This window comes from Ascidiella aspersa, chromosome 5 (assembly GCF_963924565.1).
Source record: "Ascidiella aspersa chromosome 5, kaAscAspe10.2, whole genome shotgun sequence".
Classification (NCBI taxonomy): domain Eukaryota; kingdom Metazoa; phylum Chordata; class Ascidiacea; order Phlebobranchia; family Ascidiidae; genus Ascidiella; species Ascidiella aspersa.
In genome coordinates, this window is record NC_139451.1 from 3956358 (window position 1) to 3977503 (window position 21146).

Below are 21146 nucleotides of genomic sequence, written 5' to 3' on the forward strand. Positions count from 1 at the left end.
ATGTTTCAAGATTTTGAAAATAAATAAAGAGGTATTCGAAACGTTCACAAAATGCTACCTACATCTGTATGGGCTTTGATATTCTTACTACGAACCTAAAACTGTTATATATTAGTGTATTCCATATAGAAAGAGTTTACATAAAAGTATAAAAATTCTTCATTTAATATTAATTTCAATATGTTAAGAGTGACATACCCTTTTGAAAAGAAATGAATATCTTATAAATGGATATCTCGGAATATTTAAGCAAATACTAGGTTGGGAAAAGTCCCTTATTGATTTTGTAAGCTCTATGATAAACAACGTTACATTGTAAAGATACAAGCTAAGCCTCTGTGAGTAATAGGTACTTTGGGAAACCCCACTTTTATAGACGTTGGCCAACAGCACGCCTGCGACAGCATGCCTGGGAATAAGGGAAATATTGTCATAGCTACCTATGAGTAATTCCATCTTCGCTTGTAAATTTGTTTTTAGTTGTTCTCTTTTTCTTTGAACAACTTCTTAGCAATTATAAATTCAAGCCTAGTTAATATTAACCATGTCTTATTGTTTCCGCAATTTATCAAATTTTCGGTAAATATTGCTCAGGACCAATACCAATAAATCTAACCATATAATACGATTATGCTGTTAAATGTGCTGTCTCAGTCATTGCTACCTATAAGTCGCCCAGTTTTTGCTTCTAAACTTTGTGCTATCTTTTGTCTTAAACAACCACATAATTGAAGGTATAACAACCTATTTTACCTCATTTAAACAGTATGGAAAGTTTCGTTTCCAACTTCTACGCTGTATACGAAAATAAACCTTTTTTAAGAATTTTTAACCCTTCTGCAAATACTCATACACTGCTACAGCAAAAAAACTGATCTAATTTGTGAATTACCTGTGTGCGGTGATTCTAGTTCTATAATCTATTCGGAGTTTATCAAAAATGCCACTTTTTCTATCGGATTTTAGTTGGAACTAAAAATTTGAACTAATATTATTTGGTCAAAACGACTTATTTACTGTCTGGTAAATTTTACTGTCTGAAAAGCATAGGGTACACTAAAAAATACCAATATTAACACAGGAAAATTTGCAATGCATTATTATGAGAATAAATTTAACCAAACAATTTAACAGTTTAAGAAACACTGCGCTACAAAAGTTTAAAGTTAAGAAACACTGCGCCACAATTGAACAGCTCCGTGATGAACCCAGGAGCTTGAGGACCGCGGTTGGGAAAATCTAAGCTAATATACTTAAACAAACAATTTGACATTTCAACAAACAATTTCCAGGTTTCCTGAGCACTTTGGACAGCACAGCACACGGCAACTACGGTTTATGGGACCAAGTAGCCATGCTCAGATGGGTTTCATCGAACATCGAGGCATTTGGGGGCGACAGACAAAGGGTGACTGTCTTTGGGGCCGGTTCTGGGGCTGCTAGTATCGGTATCTTGATGCTATCGCATCAGGCCGAAGGTAAACTACAAGGCAACGTTTCTGAAGGTACATCAATCACTGATTGTATGTACGGAGTGCTGCTTGCTGTACACGTATAGATGTTGTGACAGACTTTGCGATCGTTTAAGTTTGTAAATGCTATTTAGATGCGAAGAAAATGGCTGGACTAGAGGCTGTAGTTCAGCGTGGAGTAACTATCAAAGCCCATACAGAAGAGGGGAACATTTTGAACGTTTCCATCTTAAGATAATGATTGTAGGTTGTAGTTAGACGAACAATGAATATTTAACAACCATACAGAAGTAGTTGGCATTTTGTGAACGTTTTAAATAAATCGACTGGAGGTTGTAGATAATCATAACGTAGAAAGAATACCAAAGCCTTTAAAGACGTTTTTTGCATTTTGTAAACCTTTTTAGATAATTTTTTTTAATAAATTGGCTAGTGGTTGAAATTTGAGGTAGAATGAAAACCATAGGCCGTGCAGAAGTGTATCATTTTCTGAAGGATTCGAATGAAAATATTAAGATAATAGCAGCACTAACAATTTCCCTAGCTCGGCACAGTATTTCAAAGTTTGCTTTTTTTAAATAAGTCTTAAATCACGAAATGCACCGAGCTCAGTATTACTAGTTGTTGAAACCAAGGTTAACAAGTTAAAACCAGGGTTAAGCAGTCGGACGTGTTTTGGAAAGTAAATCTTCTGCTTTAACCTATAACTAGTAGGGTACGAGAATTCGCTTTATATCACGCTTTTGCATTAGGCCTACCAGATATCGTAAGCGAAACCGAAAGGCGAACACAAATATCCTGCTTGTATATGTTGTGTTCCCGTTGTTGCCTGATAATTGATCCCGGGACAATTTACGAATGATGTCTTGAGCGTTAACCGAAACGTTTTGAAATGACCTAACAGTATTGTAATGACTTATGTCAATGACTTGACTGACGTGCACTTAAGTCACTTTTTTTCCAAATAAATTAACTTGCCTTAAGACTTGTGAAAAATTGACTTGACTTAACTTAAGTCTTTTAGACAAATGATTTTGGTTGAAATGAAAGGTTTTCTTAGGGTTTTTTGTTTTATAAAATTGAGTTATTTATCTAAGTTTTGTACATGGAACAATTTCTTTACTGTATTGTTTGTTTTTGGCATTTTTTACTTGAGTAATAGTCGATACCAGTTTTAATAATTTAAAGGTTTAGTTTTATGACAAGGACTTGACTTGAAATTGACTTGCTCTAATTATGACTTGACTTGGTGTTTGTTCAAAAAGACTTGACTTGGACTTATGTCAGTTAAAATTAATTGGCTACATATTTACAATACTGTGACCTAATTCAATAAACGTGTAGTAAAAGGGTTCGCATTCTATAATGAACGGGTTAGGTATAGGGTCGGGGACGGGACACATGTGCGTTTTATCTCAAAGGTAATACTAATAACGGGGGCAATGTTAAAGTACGACCAGTCTGCTCATTTAATAAAATATTTATAAAGTTAGTATTTCATGGATCGTTTCAACATGGTTAAAGTATTCAAATTAGCAATTTAAAGCGGTGTGATAAAAGCAGTGTTGCAAACAAGTTATTTTGAAATGACTTAAGTCCAAGTCAAGTCATTATTAGCACAAGTCATCTCCATCTACTTATATAATAATAAAACGATGAACCCTCAAAATGCAAAACTCGTTCAAATTTATTATGAAATGTTAAATGAAAACACCTGATATCAACTTAAGTCATTTGATTTATAACTTAAGTCAAAGTAAAGTCATTTTACCAAAACGACTTTAGTGAAGAATTTTGCCAAAACGACTTAAGTAAAGTCAAGTGAGTTGAGACCGGTTCTTAAGTGCTTTGGGTCATTACAACACTGTTAAGTCATTACAACACTGTTAAGTCATTACAACACTGTTAAGTCATTACAACACTGTTAAGTCATTACAACACTGTTAAGTCATTACAACACTATTAAGTCGTTACAACACTGTTTCAAACCGGTCATAATTGCTGTGCCTATTTGTTGCAATGTGTTTACTCCCCAAAGAAATAACTCTTTACCGTGTTCGAAAGAACGATATCGATCTGGCGTGATATAATTTGCTGCGTAAAGCCCAGTATTTGTAAACGCATTAAATTCACCGGATAAATCATGTGACAGATTCGACAAATAGGCTTGGTAACAGCACTAGCATTAAATTCGTATCTTTACGGTGTGTTTTCGATTCCCAAACCGCCCATTTCGCTTTGCAAACCGAGTACTTAAACCAATCAATAATGACTTAGAGCAAAAACAAATTCATTGATTCGTGCCTTACGAAAACGGCATTTTAATTCCACCCAGGAAGATCTTGTGTAGGCTAAAGTAGTAATTTGAAAGGATTAAGCACTTACTTTGCGAAATTTGCGGAATAAAATATTTGGGTAGAAAATGTTGGACAACTTTCTCAAAAAACTGAAATTACATAGTTTTGCAGAATTTTTTTTTTAGTTTTAGCGTTTGCTATGATTTTTTTTTTGCGATTTGAACAAAATAATACCTATAGTGCCTTATGCACGGGTCTGCAATGTAGCTTGATAATGAATTTCAAAACAAAAAGGTCGAGTAAATCATCTTGAACTTGTATCATAGTATTACGTCATTTGATGATAATACAAACAGTTGGACATCGACTGATCATAATGTGGTAAAGCAGGCTAATCTAAAACTGCCCCCCCCCAAAAAAAAAATTAAAAAAAAAAAAAAATTAATTAAATTTGAAATTAAAGGGTTTACAAACCTACAATCTAATATAACGCAAATGGGCATGAGAATTAAATTACAACGGGCACTGGTTTACGTTTGCTTAAGCATTTTTGCATATTTTAGGTTTCCTGTCATCTAAACTAAACTTGTTCCACAGACAAAAAAAATGAGAAAAAAAGTTTTCAAAATGTAAAAGGTTCTCAAAGTCTGCGTCGCGACGTCATGGTTCGTCGTTTTAATTTTTTTCCAGGGGCGTCGCAAAAAAGTTGTTTTTAATTTTTTTTTTTTTTTTTTTTTTTAATTTTTTTTTTACATATTGCCAATGGATAAATATTTTATTCAACAAAAAAAATAAATGTGACTCATTCGAATTAAGATATTCCGACGATGGCTTTGCTTGCGAAATATATATCTTTTAACATCTATAAAAAGCATAACCTGAATTACTAGCATTGCTAGAGTATCCTGCTGTTACTGTTTAGGGATTGGGTCGACATTTATCTTGTAAAAGTCAAAGAGATTTCCAACATCACATATTCAATGCAACATAAATTTACTTTCGTGTTTGAATTTTACTGCAAATTAGTGAAATGTCTCTCGCTTATTGCGACGCAAGTCTAACAACATTTTTCAAAGTCGTTGCTAGAAAAAACTGAAGGACCACTGCTAAAGTGCAATGAATGTTGCTTAAAAATGAATTTCAAAGCCAATAAGGTCGAGTATATCGACATCATCTTGATTAAGACGCTTCGACACGGGCTTGTTTCGTATTATCACATTAACTGAGGATGATGCAAGCAGGTTGGACATTGACTGGGCAAAATGTGGTGAAGTAGTCTAAAAGCTCTCCCCCAGAAAAATATTTAAATTTAAAAGTAAAAAGACATGCTGTAAGGTTTTCAATTTTCTCAAACTTCGGACAAATTTCCCGAAAAGCAAAATCAATAAATCTAGCCACATAAAATGAATGCAGCCAAATCAAATGGCCACCAAATTTTGGCTCGCGTCAAGGTATGAGAAATATTGCTTTAAGCGCTGCACCTTTGATGCAATTTCTTGAGGTCAGTGGCGTTATGCTCAATTAACTAGTGAGCACGGCTTGCGTCCTTATGCCGTATATTGGCGGGCGGTGGAAATCGCTTTTATGCCTTTTTGTTTATCCTGAAATATTCATGAGGGTTTTGCACGGCGTTTGCTACGCTCAGGTTTCGTACACAGCACTCATTTTCATGCTCCAGACCGGCGCGAAAGCATATAATCCTAAGATTTATAGGGAATATTAGGGTAATCAGGTGGCACTATATCAAAACAAATTGTAATAAGTCCCCGACATGCTTTCGCACAACCGTGCTTCATCAGGTCAAAGTAGAAATAAAAGAAATTAAAATACACGAAGTACAAGCGCGAGTGAAAGGATATCGGCCTAAGAATGTCTAAAATATCCACAGGCACGTGTTCGCAAATATGTGTGTGACGGACGTAAACACTATAATAATTGGAAGCATTAGACAAATGCGGCCATTTACAAAGATAGGCATATTACAACCCAGTTCTGGGTAACTTAAGGTCATCGATTTGACTTAACTACACTTTGGATAAATGTCTTGACTTTAGTGCACTCAAGTCACTGGTTTTGACATGACTTGATTTCATTGAAGTGTTTTGGCCAAAATAAATGAAGTTGAATGAAGTCTTTCGTATAAATGATTTGACTTAAGTGCTCTCAAGTCACTGGTTTGACATTACTTGATTTAATTGTTTGGGCAAAAAATATTGACTTAAATGTAGCTAATCGGATAACTGACTTGACTTAAGTGCACCTAAGTCACAGATTTAAATGACCAGACTTGTTGGGCAAAAAATAGTGACTTGAAATGGAAGATGTAACTCTTTGTCGTAATTTCCACTCAGCTAGTTTAAAGAAGCCGTTATGGCTAAAACGAATTCACATATGTCTTTTTTTCTGAACAGGTTACTTCAAGCGAGCCATTCTCCAAAGCGGAACAGCCCTGGCTCCATGGGCCATTGTGAAGCAGCCAAGGAAACACATCAAGGCTCTTGCGACCAAACTGGGCTGCTACAACAACTCACTAGCAAAGGTGGTGAATTGCTTGCAGGGAAAGTCCTGGAGGTTAGTCTCGGATTTCCAGTGTTGTAAACAAGTCATTGGGATATGACTCAAGTACAAGTCAAGTCTTTCTAAATTAAGTCAAATCCCTGTCCAAGTCATCAGTTACCCAAGTCAAGTCCCAGTAATTTTTTTATTGGAACAAGTCAGTTATAAAAATAAAACGATAAACTAGCTAATGTTGTAAACAAGTCATTTTAAAATAACTGAAGTCCAAGTCAAGTCTTTCTAAATTAAGTGAAATCCCTTTCCAAGTCATCAGTTACCCAAGTCAAGTCCCAGCCATTTTTCATTTAAACAAGTCAATTATAAAAATAAAACGATAAACTAGCTAATGTTGTAAACAAGTCATTTTAAAATAACTGAAGTCCAAGTCAAATCTTTCTAAATTAAGTCAAATCCCTGTCCAAGTCATCAGTTACCCAAGTCAAGCCCAAGTTATTTTTTTATTGGGACATGTCAATTATAAAAATAAAAACGATAAACTAGCTAATGTTGCAAACAAGTCATTTTGAAATAACTGAAGTCCAAGTCAAGTCTTTCTAAATTAAGTCAAGTCCCTTTCCCAGTCATCAGTTACCCAAGTCAACTCCCAGTATTTTTTTTATTTGGATATGTCAGTTACAAAAATAAGACGATAAACTAGCTAATGTTGTAAACAAGTCATTTTAAAATGACTGAAGTCCAAGTCAAGTCTTTCTAAATTAAGTCAAATCCCTGTCCAAGTCATTAGTTACCCAAGTCAAGTCCCAGTAATTTTTTTATTGGAACAGGTCAGTTATAAAAATAAAACGATAAATTAGCTAATGTTGTAAACAAGTCATTTTAAAATAACTGAAGTCCAAGTCAAGTCTTTCTAAACTAAGTCAAGTCCATTTCCAAGTCATCAGTTACCCAAGTCAATTCCCAGTCATTTTTTATTTAAACAAGTCAATTATAAAAATAAAAACGATATACTAGCTAATGTTGTAAACAAGTTATTTTGAGATAACTCAAGTCCCAGTCAAATCTGCTAAAAAATTTGTCCAAGTAAGGTTTATTTTTAAATAAAGTAAAGCTCTTTTCCTAATCCTCAATTTGCCCAAGTCAATGTTAGAGCAAGTCGCAAAATCAAAATCTAAACGTTTACCAATTTTAATGGTCTTTGTAACACTTAAGTTCGCATTTATGGCCGCTATTATATTTTATTTGTTATCGTCAACTGAAACAAAAGAAAATTCTCGGTAATTACAACGATTGTATAATTGCAGAGAGCTTACTTCGGTAAACGTGAACCCAGAGCCTTATAACCTTGCCTTTGGACCGGTGGTGGACGGGAGTGACAGACTGCTCTCGGAAACACCAACCACCCTCATGAATCGACACGAATTGCTCAACTATGACGTAAGTTTCAACTTAAGTATTATTTTTTTAAGTACACTATGCACGGATCTGTAATGTAGCTTTTCCAAAAAGGTCGAGTAAATCGACGTCATCTTTATAATTAAGACCTTTCGATACGAGCTTGTATCATCTTCAGAAAACTATTTCAAAAAAAAAATTCCAACGCATGTGGCGACAATGTATCAAGATTTACTCTAGTCCAATGGTTGCATAATGTTGTTAGCTGGCAAAACTAAAAATATGCAAATTGTGGCTCATTTCTTTAAGGATACTTGATTACATAGCAATCTAATAAAATTTAAACGAAGCCTCATTACACGGAACGGTAGTAGATAAATACCTATAAACAAGTCACAAGTGAAGTCACACGTAAAATATATTAAGTGCAAGTCTTTTCAAATAAGTAAAAGTCAAGTCCCAGTCCAAGTCCATTCCCAGTCAAGTCCTGGTCAAGTCATTTGTCTAAAAGACTTGAGTGAAGTCAAGCCAAGTCATTTAAAAACAGTGACTTAAGTGCACTTACGTCAAGTCACTGAATTAAATCATTACAACAGTGCTGCACGCCTATATTGAATGATATATTCGCTTGTGTTAGTCACAGTATGTTTGCTTTTATTTAAACCGTTAAACTAAATCACGGTGTAAGTTATATTGTAAGATGTAAATGAAAACAGAACGCTGCGTTAAAACCAGTAAAGCAGGGGTGGGCAACGTGCGGCCCGCTGGCCAATGCGGCCCTTTTACATTTTTTGTGCGGCCCTTCACCTTCTTCTAGCTATTTTTCCCTAAATAACGCTGTTTGAGTGTGAACCATGTTGGGACTTTTGCTTTAACAGTTTCCTGTTTGAAGTGCGATGTAACCCATTGGCTACACCGCTACACTAATGCAGTTGAACGTTGTTGCGATAAAGAATTGTTTTGCAACAATTGCACTTTTCTAGTATGTAACAGACTTTTGCCACACATACTGACTGAGATGTTATGTTTAACAGCTGGTTTTGAATTAAGGCTGTTAATTAAATTGTACTGAGCCGATCCGTACGAGAAAGGCGTCATTGGAATTGTAGGAAAAGTTATTTCCGAATCTGGAAGTAGACAGCGCTGACAAAACTGTCGTAGTTGCAGCCTGGTAGCTCATTTGTTTTCTTGGTAAATGCTTAAAATATGAATTAGTGTTTATTTGATTTGCGGCCCTCCTGTAAGCATTACATTTTCTACCTGGCCCTTGTGTTAAAAAGGTTGCCCACCCCTGCAGTAAAGGAATTTTTTTTAAGTTATTAAAATTTATATTCTTCCATTTTAACTTTCTTGCGGGGAAACAGTTAGGATTGAAAATCGAAGCGAGCCAATGACAACTTGTAATTTTCCGACGTTGTTTGTGTGGGATTAAAATTAGAAATACTCGGCACCACGGAAATCAATGAGAAAGTTCGATTTCGTTCGCGCTAGCCGTCATTTTATCGATTGTCGCGAAATTGCACAAACACAAAAAAATAAATAAATTAAAACAGACCCTTCTTTGGACTTGCGCGGGAAATAAATTAGCAACCTCCCGTCCCCCCCCCCCAAAAAAAAAAAAAAATTATATTACTTTTTTAATATTCAGCGTTTTTACCCATCTCAAAATTGTTGTTACTATTAACGCTATAAATTGTCAAATTATCTCTGTCGGTTACACACACAAAATGATCAACATAGAAGAAAAATAAAAAGGCAAAACCAACCCTTCCGGGCTTACGCGGGAAATAAATTAGCAAGTAACAAAACAAGTAAAAAATTGTTCCCCCCAAAAAAATACAAATAAAATGATATTACTTTTTAATATTTAGCGTTTAATTTTGCATTTCATATTGTTGTCACAGTTAGCATTATAAATTGTCAAATTACCTCTTTCGGTTAATTGCCCATAGATTAAGAAACACTGTCATTGATTTTGGAGCATAATAAATGGAGGTTGTAGTAAGACGTAATAAGAATATCAAAGCCCATACAGAAGTAGGTAGCATTTTAAACGTTTTCGTTATTAGTGTTATGTTGAAAATGAATAAAGAGTTATTCAAAACGTCCAAAATGATACCTACTTCTGTATGGGCTTTGATATTCTTATTACGACTGTCATAGATGATTTTGTGCAAACCAAAGTCCATGGTTGTTTAGTTTCTGAAAGATGCATCAAGCTGTGTAATTAAGATGCATCAAGTTATGAAATAGTTTGCGAGACACGGCGATTTCACCTTAAAAACCAGATATATTCAAAATAAAATTGTTCTTTCGGCAAAATTGTATTAAAGTTCCAACGTTTCGACCACCTATTCAGGCAATCTTCTTCAGGGCAATATTATTGCAACTAAAGGCGAAAACATATCTACATATATATATATATATATATATATATATGAAAGAAAGACAACCAACATGAACCACGTTCTTAGCCACGAGGAGCGGAAAACGAGGTAAACCTACACCTCTAACCATTTTACTCCACTCTTTTATCACTGATGCTTAATACTCTTGAAAAATAATCACTGATATTTAGTTTTGTATTTTATAGTTTTGTATTTCGAAAATAGTCTTTTAACGCCTCTTCTTTTGCACGTACACACCCACACCTTCTCACTTAGCATATTTACAAAGTTGTTCTTTTAGGATTGGGCATATAAGTTGGTTAGGATATATATGATTGGTTTGGTAACAACACCCATAGTACCTTGTTGTGGCAACATTGCAGAAATGGGTAGTGTGGTCTGCAGTGTTTCTCAACCTTTTCTCAAAGCAACCAAAATCCTAAGTGTGTGGTAAGTGTGGTAAACAACAAAGCTTTGGCAACATGATTCTCTCAACTTACAATGCAAAACAACGAGGCTGCAGCAATTATATTGCCCTGAAGAAGAGTGCCCGAATAGGTGATCGAAACATTGGCACTTTAATAAAATTTTGCAATTGTACAAGAACAATTGTACAATTGACACAATGCCTGGCAGCATATTAAAAGTTAACGAGTGAACGTTAATTTGCGCTAAATCAAATTCTAGGCTAAAAACGTGGAAAATCTTTTAGCAAGCAACACAGCTATGGTAGAAATAAAAACTGGCTAAAAAACTCAACAAGAAAGCGATATCGATTAAAGCTAAAACCGAGGGTTAATCTAAATCAATGAAATCATTTGTTAGCAAGGTTTGATTCACCGCAGCTCCCTAATTGCGTAAGCCATTAGACACGGAAAAAAGGTTGAGGCGAAATAAAAGATCGTAAAATCTCAGTAACTGAAAATGGATTCTTAAAATTGCTTTGACGACTGCGCCCCGATAAATCTATACAATTTTGCTGCAGCAATGTTGGAGTTATCAGTTAGGAATGACATTTTTCAGTAAAGGTTTTTTTTTGGCAATTTTTACCGAGTAATTGGTGCTAGATTGATGCTGGATGAATCGCAAAAAACACACCAGTTAAAAACTTAGTTATGTTACGAAAACAGCGTAAACCCATAAAAAATATTTTTTTCAATTTCAGTTTTATTTAAAGCACATTTTTGTACATTGCAAAACAAATTCATGTAGCTTAAAGTTTTTATTTTACAATAGCAGTTGTATTTGGGATTGAAGGAGAAACAAGAATAATTGTTTATTTAAGCATTTTAATTTTCGATAGCAAGACAAGCACATTTTTTTTAAATTGCAAATTAATAAAGCTTAACCTTTTTTTGTTTTTTCGTAATTGCATATGCAATTTATGTCGAAACAAGAATATTTTTCCATTTAAGCAATTTAATTTAGAAGAGCGAGAATCAGTTGAAATTTATTATGTAAGAAAACAGCATAAATTCACTAAAATAATGCTTTTTTCAATACAAGTTGTATTTTAAATACATTTTTAAAATGCAAACAAATTTAAAAAGCTTAACCTTTTTGTTTTTTTCATAATTGCGAATGCATTTTAGATTGAAGTCAAAACAAGAATATGTTTTTTATTTAAACATTTTAATTTAGTACAGCACGGCTACGGTTAAATCAATTAGTTATGTTACGAAAACAGCGTAAATTCATAAAAAATATTTTTTTCAATTTCAGTTTTATTTAAAGCACATTTTTGTACATTGCAAAACAAATTCATGTAGCTTAAAGTTTTTATTTTACAATAGCAGTTGTATTTGGGATTGAAGGAGAAACAAGAATAATTGTTTATTTAAGCATTTTAATTTTCGATAGCAAGACAAGCACATTTTTTTTAAATTGCAAATTAATAAAGCTTAACCTTTTTTTGTTTTTTCGTAATTGCATATGCAATTTATGTCGAAACAAGAATATTTTTCCATTTAAGCAATTTAATTTAGAAGAGCGCGAATCAGTTGAAATTTATTATGTAAGAAAACAGCATAAATTCACTAAAATAATGCTTTTTTCAATACAAGTTGTATTTTAAATACATTTTTAAAATGCAAACAAATTTAAAAAGCTTAACCTTTTTGTTTTTTCATAATTGCGAATGCATTTTAGATTGAAGTCAAAACAAGAATATGTTTTTTATTTAAACATTTTAATTTAGTACAGCACGGCTACGTTTAAATCTTATTATGTAAAAACAGCGTAAATTCACAGCTTAAATATTTTTTTAATTTTAGCTGCATTTTAAAGCACATTTTTTTAATTGTAAAACAAATTAATAACGCTTAAGGCTTTTTTTTATTTTTTTTTTATGAGATTCATTTGAGATTCAAGTCGAAACAAGAATAGTTTTTGATTCAAGTATTTCAATTCAGGATAGCAAGACTCCGCTGAAATTTGTAAAAATCAGCATAAATTCACAAAATATTGCTTTTTAAAATTTTAGTTGTATATTAAAAGCGTTTTGTTTAAATAGCTAAACAATTGCAGCTGAATCGAAGCTAATGACGTAAAACGCAGAAATATTTCGTTCGTTTGATATGAATTGGCAACAATTTCAACCTAGAATGTTGCGTGACACTTTACGCCCATAAAAGAGATCTACACAGTGCTCAAAATAATATCTTTTAATTAACAAAAATTGCAGTTCTCCGATTCTATTAAGTAATGCAGCTTAAACGTTGGTTTTTTATAATTGCATTTGCATTTGTGATACAAGTCAAAAGAAGAATGTATTTTCACTTAGGCAGTTTTTAATTTAGGAGAGCAAGATTTTTACTCTTTCGGATTTTTTTCGTCCGCGCCTGAATTTTCCAATCAAATAAATTTCCAGATCGATTGAAAAAACGAGAAGCCTTTACAACTGATAGTATCCTGAAACAAAACTCCCCTAATCGCATTAATTCCGAGTGCCCGCTTATCACAAGACAAAACCATCCCGTGTTGAAAGCAGCAAGCAGTGAAGTTTGACGGGGAGCTTTTTATAGCTTTCTCGTGCGCGTTGAGAATCAATTCAAATTCGTTTAGGACCTTCTCGCGACGTTTTCCTGGTCACTCTTAAACAGGGAGCATGCGCTTCTATCTAAGTGGCCAAACATCGATTTATCTCCGACTGCTCACGGACGAATCTCGGCGACTTAGCGGCGCTGGGAGATTGAAAATGACTTGATGTTATCCTCACGTTTTGTACGACTTAACCAAGCTTGATCAGCAGGATTAAACAAGGCCTAATGTCACCTGATACAATCAGCAGGATTCTTTACTCCCTGTACGATTTATATCAGGGCGCATTAGAACCACAGGCCTGAATGTCAAAGTCATTTCGGAAGCTGGACTTTTTGTGTAAATGCCACGTGAAAAAGATTTTTTGTCAGCCAAAGTGTAATGGCTGGATGTTAGTGTAAGGTTGCCAAGAAAAAATCCCTTACAGCACACGCACGTTAACATCTTCCCAATGCGTGTTAAAGGTACTTTCAATTTGGCGGTGCGTAAATGCTACTGGAAAACATATTGTGTTAGCCTAAGTAGGAAAATTTGAAACGTTTGAAGGGTATTAGGCCGGAATTTAATTTATTGGTAAAAATTTTATTTAACTTCAGTTGTAAACTTACTATTTTTTGAAAAAATAACGTTCTCACCTTCGATTAATCGGACAATAATTTCTAAACTGGCATTAAAAAAAGTCCTAGCATTGCACACTACTACTCTATCAACGGTTCCGATCCGTAACATCTGATTAGAGTCGATATCCGATACCAGGTGATAGTATCGCTACTCGTCCGACACTATGTTCATATCGGTGATGAAAAATGTAATACAAATTTAGAGATATGCTTCAATCGCTATATAAACAACAGTTGTTTCTACATCTGAAAATCTTGGTTTAACTTTAAATTGATTTGAAAGCAAAAAAAAAATCTTCTAGCTTTAAAAAAAATTAAAAATAATTGAACTATCCGCTTAATAAATCTTAGCAACATGAAAAATTTTAAAAACGCAATTTAATTATGCTTCAATCGAATAAAAAACTAATAATTTCGGCTTTGGAAAATAAAACCCCCAAAAATGCCAGAATTAGCCGTTGAATAAATCTTGGCAACATAAAGTTAAAATACACAGTTAGAAATCATTAGATTATGCTTCTACTGAAAAAACGAATCATTTCAGATTTTAAGAAGAAAACAAAAATGTCAGAATGAACCGTTCAAATCTTAGCAGTTATTTAAAAAAAATGTAAATACGCAGTTTAAAATCATTATGCGTTAGTCTAAAAAATAAATCATTACAGTTTGAAAAAAACACTTTGAACCCTAAAAAATTAGAAAAAAGCCGATTAAAATCATTATATTTCATTTCGCAAAAGAACCGTTACAGCTTTTGGAAAAAAACATGAGTTAAAAAAATTCAGAATTAACTGTTAAATAAATATCAGCAACATAAAAAAAGGAAATGCGCAGTTTAAATCAATATGAAAAAAACTTTAGCAAAGTGCCAGATTTAACCGTTAAATAAATCTTATAAAGTAAAAAATTACCATACGCCGTTTAAAATCATTAAGCTTCATAAAACGAACCATTACAGTCTTCAAAAAAACAACTTAAAAAAATGCCAGTATTAACCGTTCAATAAAACTTAGCAACATAAAAATAAAAAAAATAGCAGTTTAAAAACATTATGTTACAATCGAATAAAAACTACTCATTACAGCTTTTGAAAAAAAAACTAACAAAATGCCGAATTAAATTGACCGTTGAATAACAAATCTTGGCAACATAAAAAATCAAAATAGTTTAAAATCATTAGCCCATGCTTTCAATTGAAAAAAAAACAAAGAAGAAATATATTTAAAAAATGCATAGTTTATTTTAAGCTATAAAAATATGAAAACTGTGTGCTTTTAACGTACTTCTACGTATTGTGTGCGAATCGATCTGAAAAACAAGCCGTTTTTAGGCTGTCGAGCATCAACAGTCGTTACCCCCTCCCTTTAGTTCCGCCTCCAGTATAGTGATTATTAAAACGCATATTTTCGGAATAATTTTAATTTCGCGTTTATCTCTCAGTAGCAACAATGTCCGAAGGCCTGTTAATGCAATCATTAATATTTAACGAACGGCTTTTTGCACGCACGTTACTGCTAATGCACCAGTTAATGCGACCGCCTTTGACGCACATGTTTTCTTAGTAGAGTGCTACAACAACGTGTTTCACGGCTGCGCTGCGAGTTGTCATCAATTATACACTTAAGTCACTGTTTTCAAATGACTTGACTGGACTTAATTCTTTTAAGGAAATGACTTTATTTGAATTAAATATTTTGGGCAACGTTACTTTACTTCACTTAAGTCTTTCGGCAAAATGAATTTATTTGACTTAAGTCTCTTAGGCAAAATGAGTTTATTTGGCTTAAGTTAACAAATTACTTTTTCATTTTTGAGTTGAGTGATTGCTCAAAATCTGACGAGTTTACCAATTTAAATATGTTAACGTATTATTTTTATAGCAAAGACTTTACTTGGATTTGACTGGCTCTTATATAGAATTGACTGGGACTTGACATGAGCAACTGTTGACCTGGTCTGGGACTTTACTTGTTATTTATTTTAAAAAACTTAGGACCAAAATGACAGTGTTTACAACACTTACTACACCCCTATGACTAACAACCCTGTTTGTAATTTATGCTCTGTTGTTGTTTAGTCGGTAAGGTTAATGCGAGCGCTTTGACGCAATTCTTAGTAGAATGCTGCAACAACGTTTTTCACGGCTGCGCTATACGGAGCTATCATAATTTCAGGAGAGAACGCATATAGGATCTTTTCTCCCAAAAAACAGTTCCGTGTTGACTTGGTTCAATGTGTCAATGATTTGAGTTAAGTGCACTTAAGTCACTGTTTTTAAATAGCTTGACTGGACTAAAATCTTTATTGCAAAATGACTTGGCGTGACTTAAGTCATTGTTTTCAAATGACTTGACTTAAGTCTTTTAGGCAAATCAGTCCATGTACCCCAAAAAAATATTTTTGCCAATTTTTTTTTCGCTGTGTGAACTAAGTTAAAATACAAATGCTGTTATTTTAGTTTTCCCAACACAAAACAAATAAATGTATTTTTCACGCTTTCGCCATTTGATTTATGTGGTAGTTTTTTTTAAGAAATCTATATTTTAATGTAGTAGTATTTGTGTTTCATCGCAGATTATAGTTGAAATACCTTTATCAATTTGGTATCGTATCGTTACAGTACAGATATTCCCAAAATTACCCTTTATCATCGGGTATCGGCTTTGTAAAATATTATCCAACATCCCTACTTGTAATTCCTGCTATGTTGTTGCCTTGTCGGTAAAACTTGAGTTATTGCTCATAATCGACGAGTTTACCAATTTTGATAGTCAAACGTTTGATTTTTATATCATGACTTGACGTGAAGTTGACTTGCTCTAACAATTATTTAACTGTGACTTAACTTTGTAACTAATGAGTTTTGACTGCATTTTTTTAAGACTGGCACTTAAGTCATATCGCAATTTCTTGCTAATAACACTGACTATCGTACACTATTCTAATTTATGCTCTGTTGTTGTCTTGTCGGTAAAAATCTGGCAGGACGAACCTATATTTAAAGCCTTTCCAGGTAATGATCGGAGTGTCGCAAGGCGAGGGCTTTGGATACGTACAAGACAGACTCAACGTTTCTCCCGAACAGTACACGGCGAGGCGCAACGAGAACTCTAAAGTGGCCCAGACCATCTACACGCGAAAGGACTTCACTATAGACGTTAAAAAGTACGTGAGCGCTTTCTACGATGAGAGCAATATTCCCATGACTGTCATCGAAGATCTGGTGCAGTTTCTCTACACAGACTGGACTGACAAGTAGGTTTTAAACTTGTGATTGAATTGGCCTGACCTAATGAAAAACATTTTAAAGTTTTACTAAGGTGTAACTTTTACTCTGACTATAGACTCCAGGGGTCGGCAACCTTTTTCTAGTCGAGGGCCAAAACTAAACTCAGAAAGGTCTCTGCGGGACGCACAAAATGATAACTAAGAACTGTGGTATTGAAATGTTAGAACAACTGTGAATCAGGCAGCCTCGGATATTTTTGCCCTTAAAAACGTGTTTAATTACATTTACAGAGGTAGTAAAGTCTTAACGCAAAGCGCGAAAGAAAGCGTTTGTTTGATTTAAAATTCAAGTTCACACGTCGTCATCCATGCTTCTTATGAAAAGTGTAATAAAACTACTTTGAGGGAACGCGATAACACTTAAAGTTAATCTAGCTAAGTGTTTGTTAACATTTTAAAGTCAAGGCACACCCGACGAGCGAAGCGATCGCAATTTTTTTTGATATACCGGTGTTTTAAGTAAATTTCTTGCAAGTTTTTATCTCATTGCCGAAAATAAAAAATAAAAACTGTTGGAAAAAATATGTCCAATATTTTTGAATACGCTTTCCGTTTTTTCGCGACGCACTTGACAGCCTTCCACTACGCATGAAACGTAAACAAACCGGACGCAGAATAATTATTCGGACAATTTTTCGCAATTACGTAGTTAAAATAGTCAAAAAGTATGAGAAATGGACTCATGTCTAATTTGTCAAAGAGGCGGCGGGCCGGATGAATTACATCGGCGGGCCGCATCCGGCCCGCGGGCCGTAGGTTGCCCACCCCTGGACTAGACTGACAACTAGGTTTCAAACTAATGACTTAATTGGCTTTAATTCTAATGAAAAATATTATAAAGTTTCCTCAGGTGTAACTTTTAGACTGACGAAACATAAAAGTAGGTTTTAAACCGTGACTTAATTGGCTTACCAAATGATAAAAACATTAGAACTTTTACTGAGGTGTAACTTTTACTCTGACTAGATTAGACTGGCAAGTAGGTTTCAAACTAGTGACTTAATTAGCTTAAATCCGAATGAAAATCATTATAAAGTTTACTCAGTTGTAACTTTATCAGACTAAATGATAAAGTGCGACGCCTGACTTTATTGGATTGAAACGTAATGAAATACATTACAACTTTTACTCATGTGGGTGTTAGCTAGCTTGATATTTATATATTAAGGTTAAATCAACATTTTTTTTCATTACTTTATTATTTTCAAGTTTTTAAGCTATCCGCCTTAAAGTTATGCTGTCCGCCTTTAAGTACTATAGCACCGACCAAATGTCTAAACCAGGGCTTCTTAACTGTGGCCCTCGGCCCCCCTGGGGGGCCACGGAGCTGTCATTTGTGTGCCACGAGCATGTCTGTAGCAATGTCGTGGTATTGCAAACCGTGTCACTATTTTCAATGTTTTCAGTTAAACTCAAACTTGTAGTGTTAAACCTTCTTTGGTCTATTGTAACTTCTTTTGGTCTATTGTTCTAGCATGTTACTGCCTGCTGTTCATGAGAAGCTTTGCAACAGTCAACCTCAAGCTTGCAACTCTTTGTCTGTCGCCTAATCGCCAAATTGTTACGTCACTTAAAACCAATATTTGTGTTTTTCTAGTTTACTCAGTATTTCTTTGGAACGTTTAACCAGCATTTTAATTAGTTTGTAAACCGCAAGTTAGAATGGTAGCAAAACTAATACAAGCAAGTTAGACAGTTTAAACGTCAAATAACGATACTACCATTTTGGCTCGTAGAGATAGATTTGTTGTTGTTCCATTGATAAATTTTGTTGTAAAATTAATTGTGTTAAGTGGTTTAAGCAAGCCTAACAGAACGAAGACTAGTTGAATTGCACATACTTTCGGAGGTTTACTATTGAAAATACGTTTCTACACAAAGCTTAAACAATATTTTGTGTTATTAAATTGTCGAAAATTCGCAAATGGTGTGAGAGTTACCTCTCTTTTGGCTTCACAAAAGTTAGACGAGACGGCCATAATTGTGCAAAGTGTCTGCACTGCTCGGTGGTGATGTCAAATGCGTCATTACTACCCTCAAAACTTAAAAAAACAGAAAGATGCCGCCGCAAATTTTAGCTATTTTTTATTATCGAGGAGGGCCACAAAAATTAAAAGCCTTTCGAAGGGGGCTACGGGGAATGAAAGGTTGAGAACCACTGCTTTAGACCAAGTAAAATAATCCTGTCAGAAAATTAATTCCAAGAAAAAAATATTTTTGTACATTTTTGATACAAATTATCCTGGATTAGATTGTTTTTTTAGTGAATTTAACATTAAACCCGTTTTTTGTTTAGAATAGATTTAGTGTGAATGCATAGATTTACCCATAGTTGACTTATAAGATAACTCCTAGGAATGTCCGATAATATCGGATCGCAGCCGATACCCCAAACCCGATGCCAAGTGCTGGTATCGTCCGATACTCCTTTATTTATCGTCCGATACTCCTTTATTTATCGTCCGATACTCCTTTATTTAACGATACTCCTTTATTTATCGTCCGATACTCCTTTATTTATCGTCCGATACTCCTTTATTTATCGTCCGATACTCCTTTATTTATCGTCCGATACTCCTTTATTTAACGATACTCATTTATTTAACGAAACTCCTTTATTTATCGTTCGATACGACTTTAGTTAACCCAAGTCATTTCTCCAAAAGACTTAAGTCAAGACTATGTAATTACTTAAGTCATTGACTTGCCTTAAGTGCACTTAAGTCACTCTTTTCAAATCATTTAACTTGACTTAAATCTTTTGAGCAAAATACCTTGTCTTGACTTAAGTCAAGTAAAGTCATTTGAAAAGAGTGACTTAAGTGCACTTAAGACAAGTCAATGAGCTAAGCCGTTACATAAATCAAGTGATTACAACACTGCCAGTTGGTAGCGAACTGTTTTCAAACTGCAGTAAATCTTTTACCAGGGACGACCCGAACCTATTGAAGCGGTCACTGATGGATTTGTACACAGATCGACAATGGGTCGAGCCGGCAGTTCAGTTTGCCGAAGTACAAACAATTCTCAATCACATGGCGTTCTTCTACACTTTCTACCATCACCCAGGTTGGTTTATAAACTGTTCTTGAACTAGGGCTTTGGAGTCGGACTTGGGACTCGAGTACAGTTCTGTTAAATGAGTACTTTTAACGGGGTCCGCAGCCCTGCTGTGTTTTGTGTGCTGTGCTGATAACAGAAATCTGTGTTGGGCAAGCTCTTATTAGCATAATGTTTTAATCTTTAATGAATGACAAGTGAGTGGGAACGTTTTTATAACCAGTGCTGCAGAGTCGGACTCGGGACTCGACGGAGTCGGTTTGTTTCGCTGGAGAAGGACTCTGAATTCGAGTAAAACTACGTTAAACTGCCCGAGTCCCGAGTCCTTGATGCGCAGTTCCAAAGTTTGTAACTGATAAGGCCGCCAACGTTTAATTGCGAAAGGCGAACAACATGTACGGTAGAATATTGACCAGCCAAGTAATGTAAGTAATTTAATTATATGACATTTCTATATGAGTAGATATTTTTAGTAGATTCGTTACTTGACTAATTCCCACATTTGGCTCTAGGGATTAGGGTTTATTTTTTTGTCTTTAACCGACTCCGCAGCCCTGTTGTGTTTTATATGCTGTGCTGAAAACAGCAATCTGTGTGCTTTTATGAACAATCCTTTAATCTTTAATTAATGACAAGGGAACTGAAAACGTTATGTACTGGATAATTTACACGTATTACCATCGCCCGGGTTTGTTTATAAGCTGTTCTGACTGAGACTCGGGACTCGACGGAGTCGGTTCGTTTTTGCTGAAGTCGAATGCGGGACTCGAGTAAGACCACGTAAAACTAGCCGAGTCCTAAGTCCGACTTGCGCATGCGCATTACCAAACTTCGAAATTAATAAGGCCGCAAACTGTAGACTTGTAAAGGTGGAACAGCTTATAGTGGGATATTTGGGTGGATGAATTATATGACACCCCTATATGTGGATTGCTGAATATCTACCGTATTTAGTTACGTAAATGGGTGAAATCAATGCCGTAGAGTCGAAGCCGTACTCAAGACTCAACGAAATCTCACATTTGATCAGAATCGAACAAGGGTTGTTTTAAACTGACTACGAAGCCCTGCTGT

The 21146-nt window shown here is 34.6% G+C and overlaps 1 protein-coding gene across 1 annotated transcript in view; it reads left to right on the forward strand.

Annotated features, from left to right (window-relative positions):
- The window catches only part of LOC146141525 (neuroligin-4, Y-linked-like), a 38064-nt gene that overhangs the window by 7941 nt on the left and 8977 nt on the right, over window positions 1-21146 (forward strand). Inside the window, exons 4-8 of the mRNA XM_083390166.1 lie at window positions 1293-1505; window positions 6181-6340; window positions 7588-7720; window positions 16738-16979; window positions 19942-20081. Coding sequence (XP_083246292.1) covers window positions 1293-1505; window positions 6181-6340; window positions 7588-7720; window positions 16738-16979; window positions 19942-20081 — 888 coding nt within the window. The remainder of the gene's footprint in view (window positions 1-1292; window positions 1506-6180; window positions 6341-7587; window positions 7721-16737; window positions 16980-19941; window positions 20082-21146) is intronic.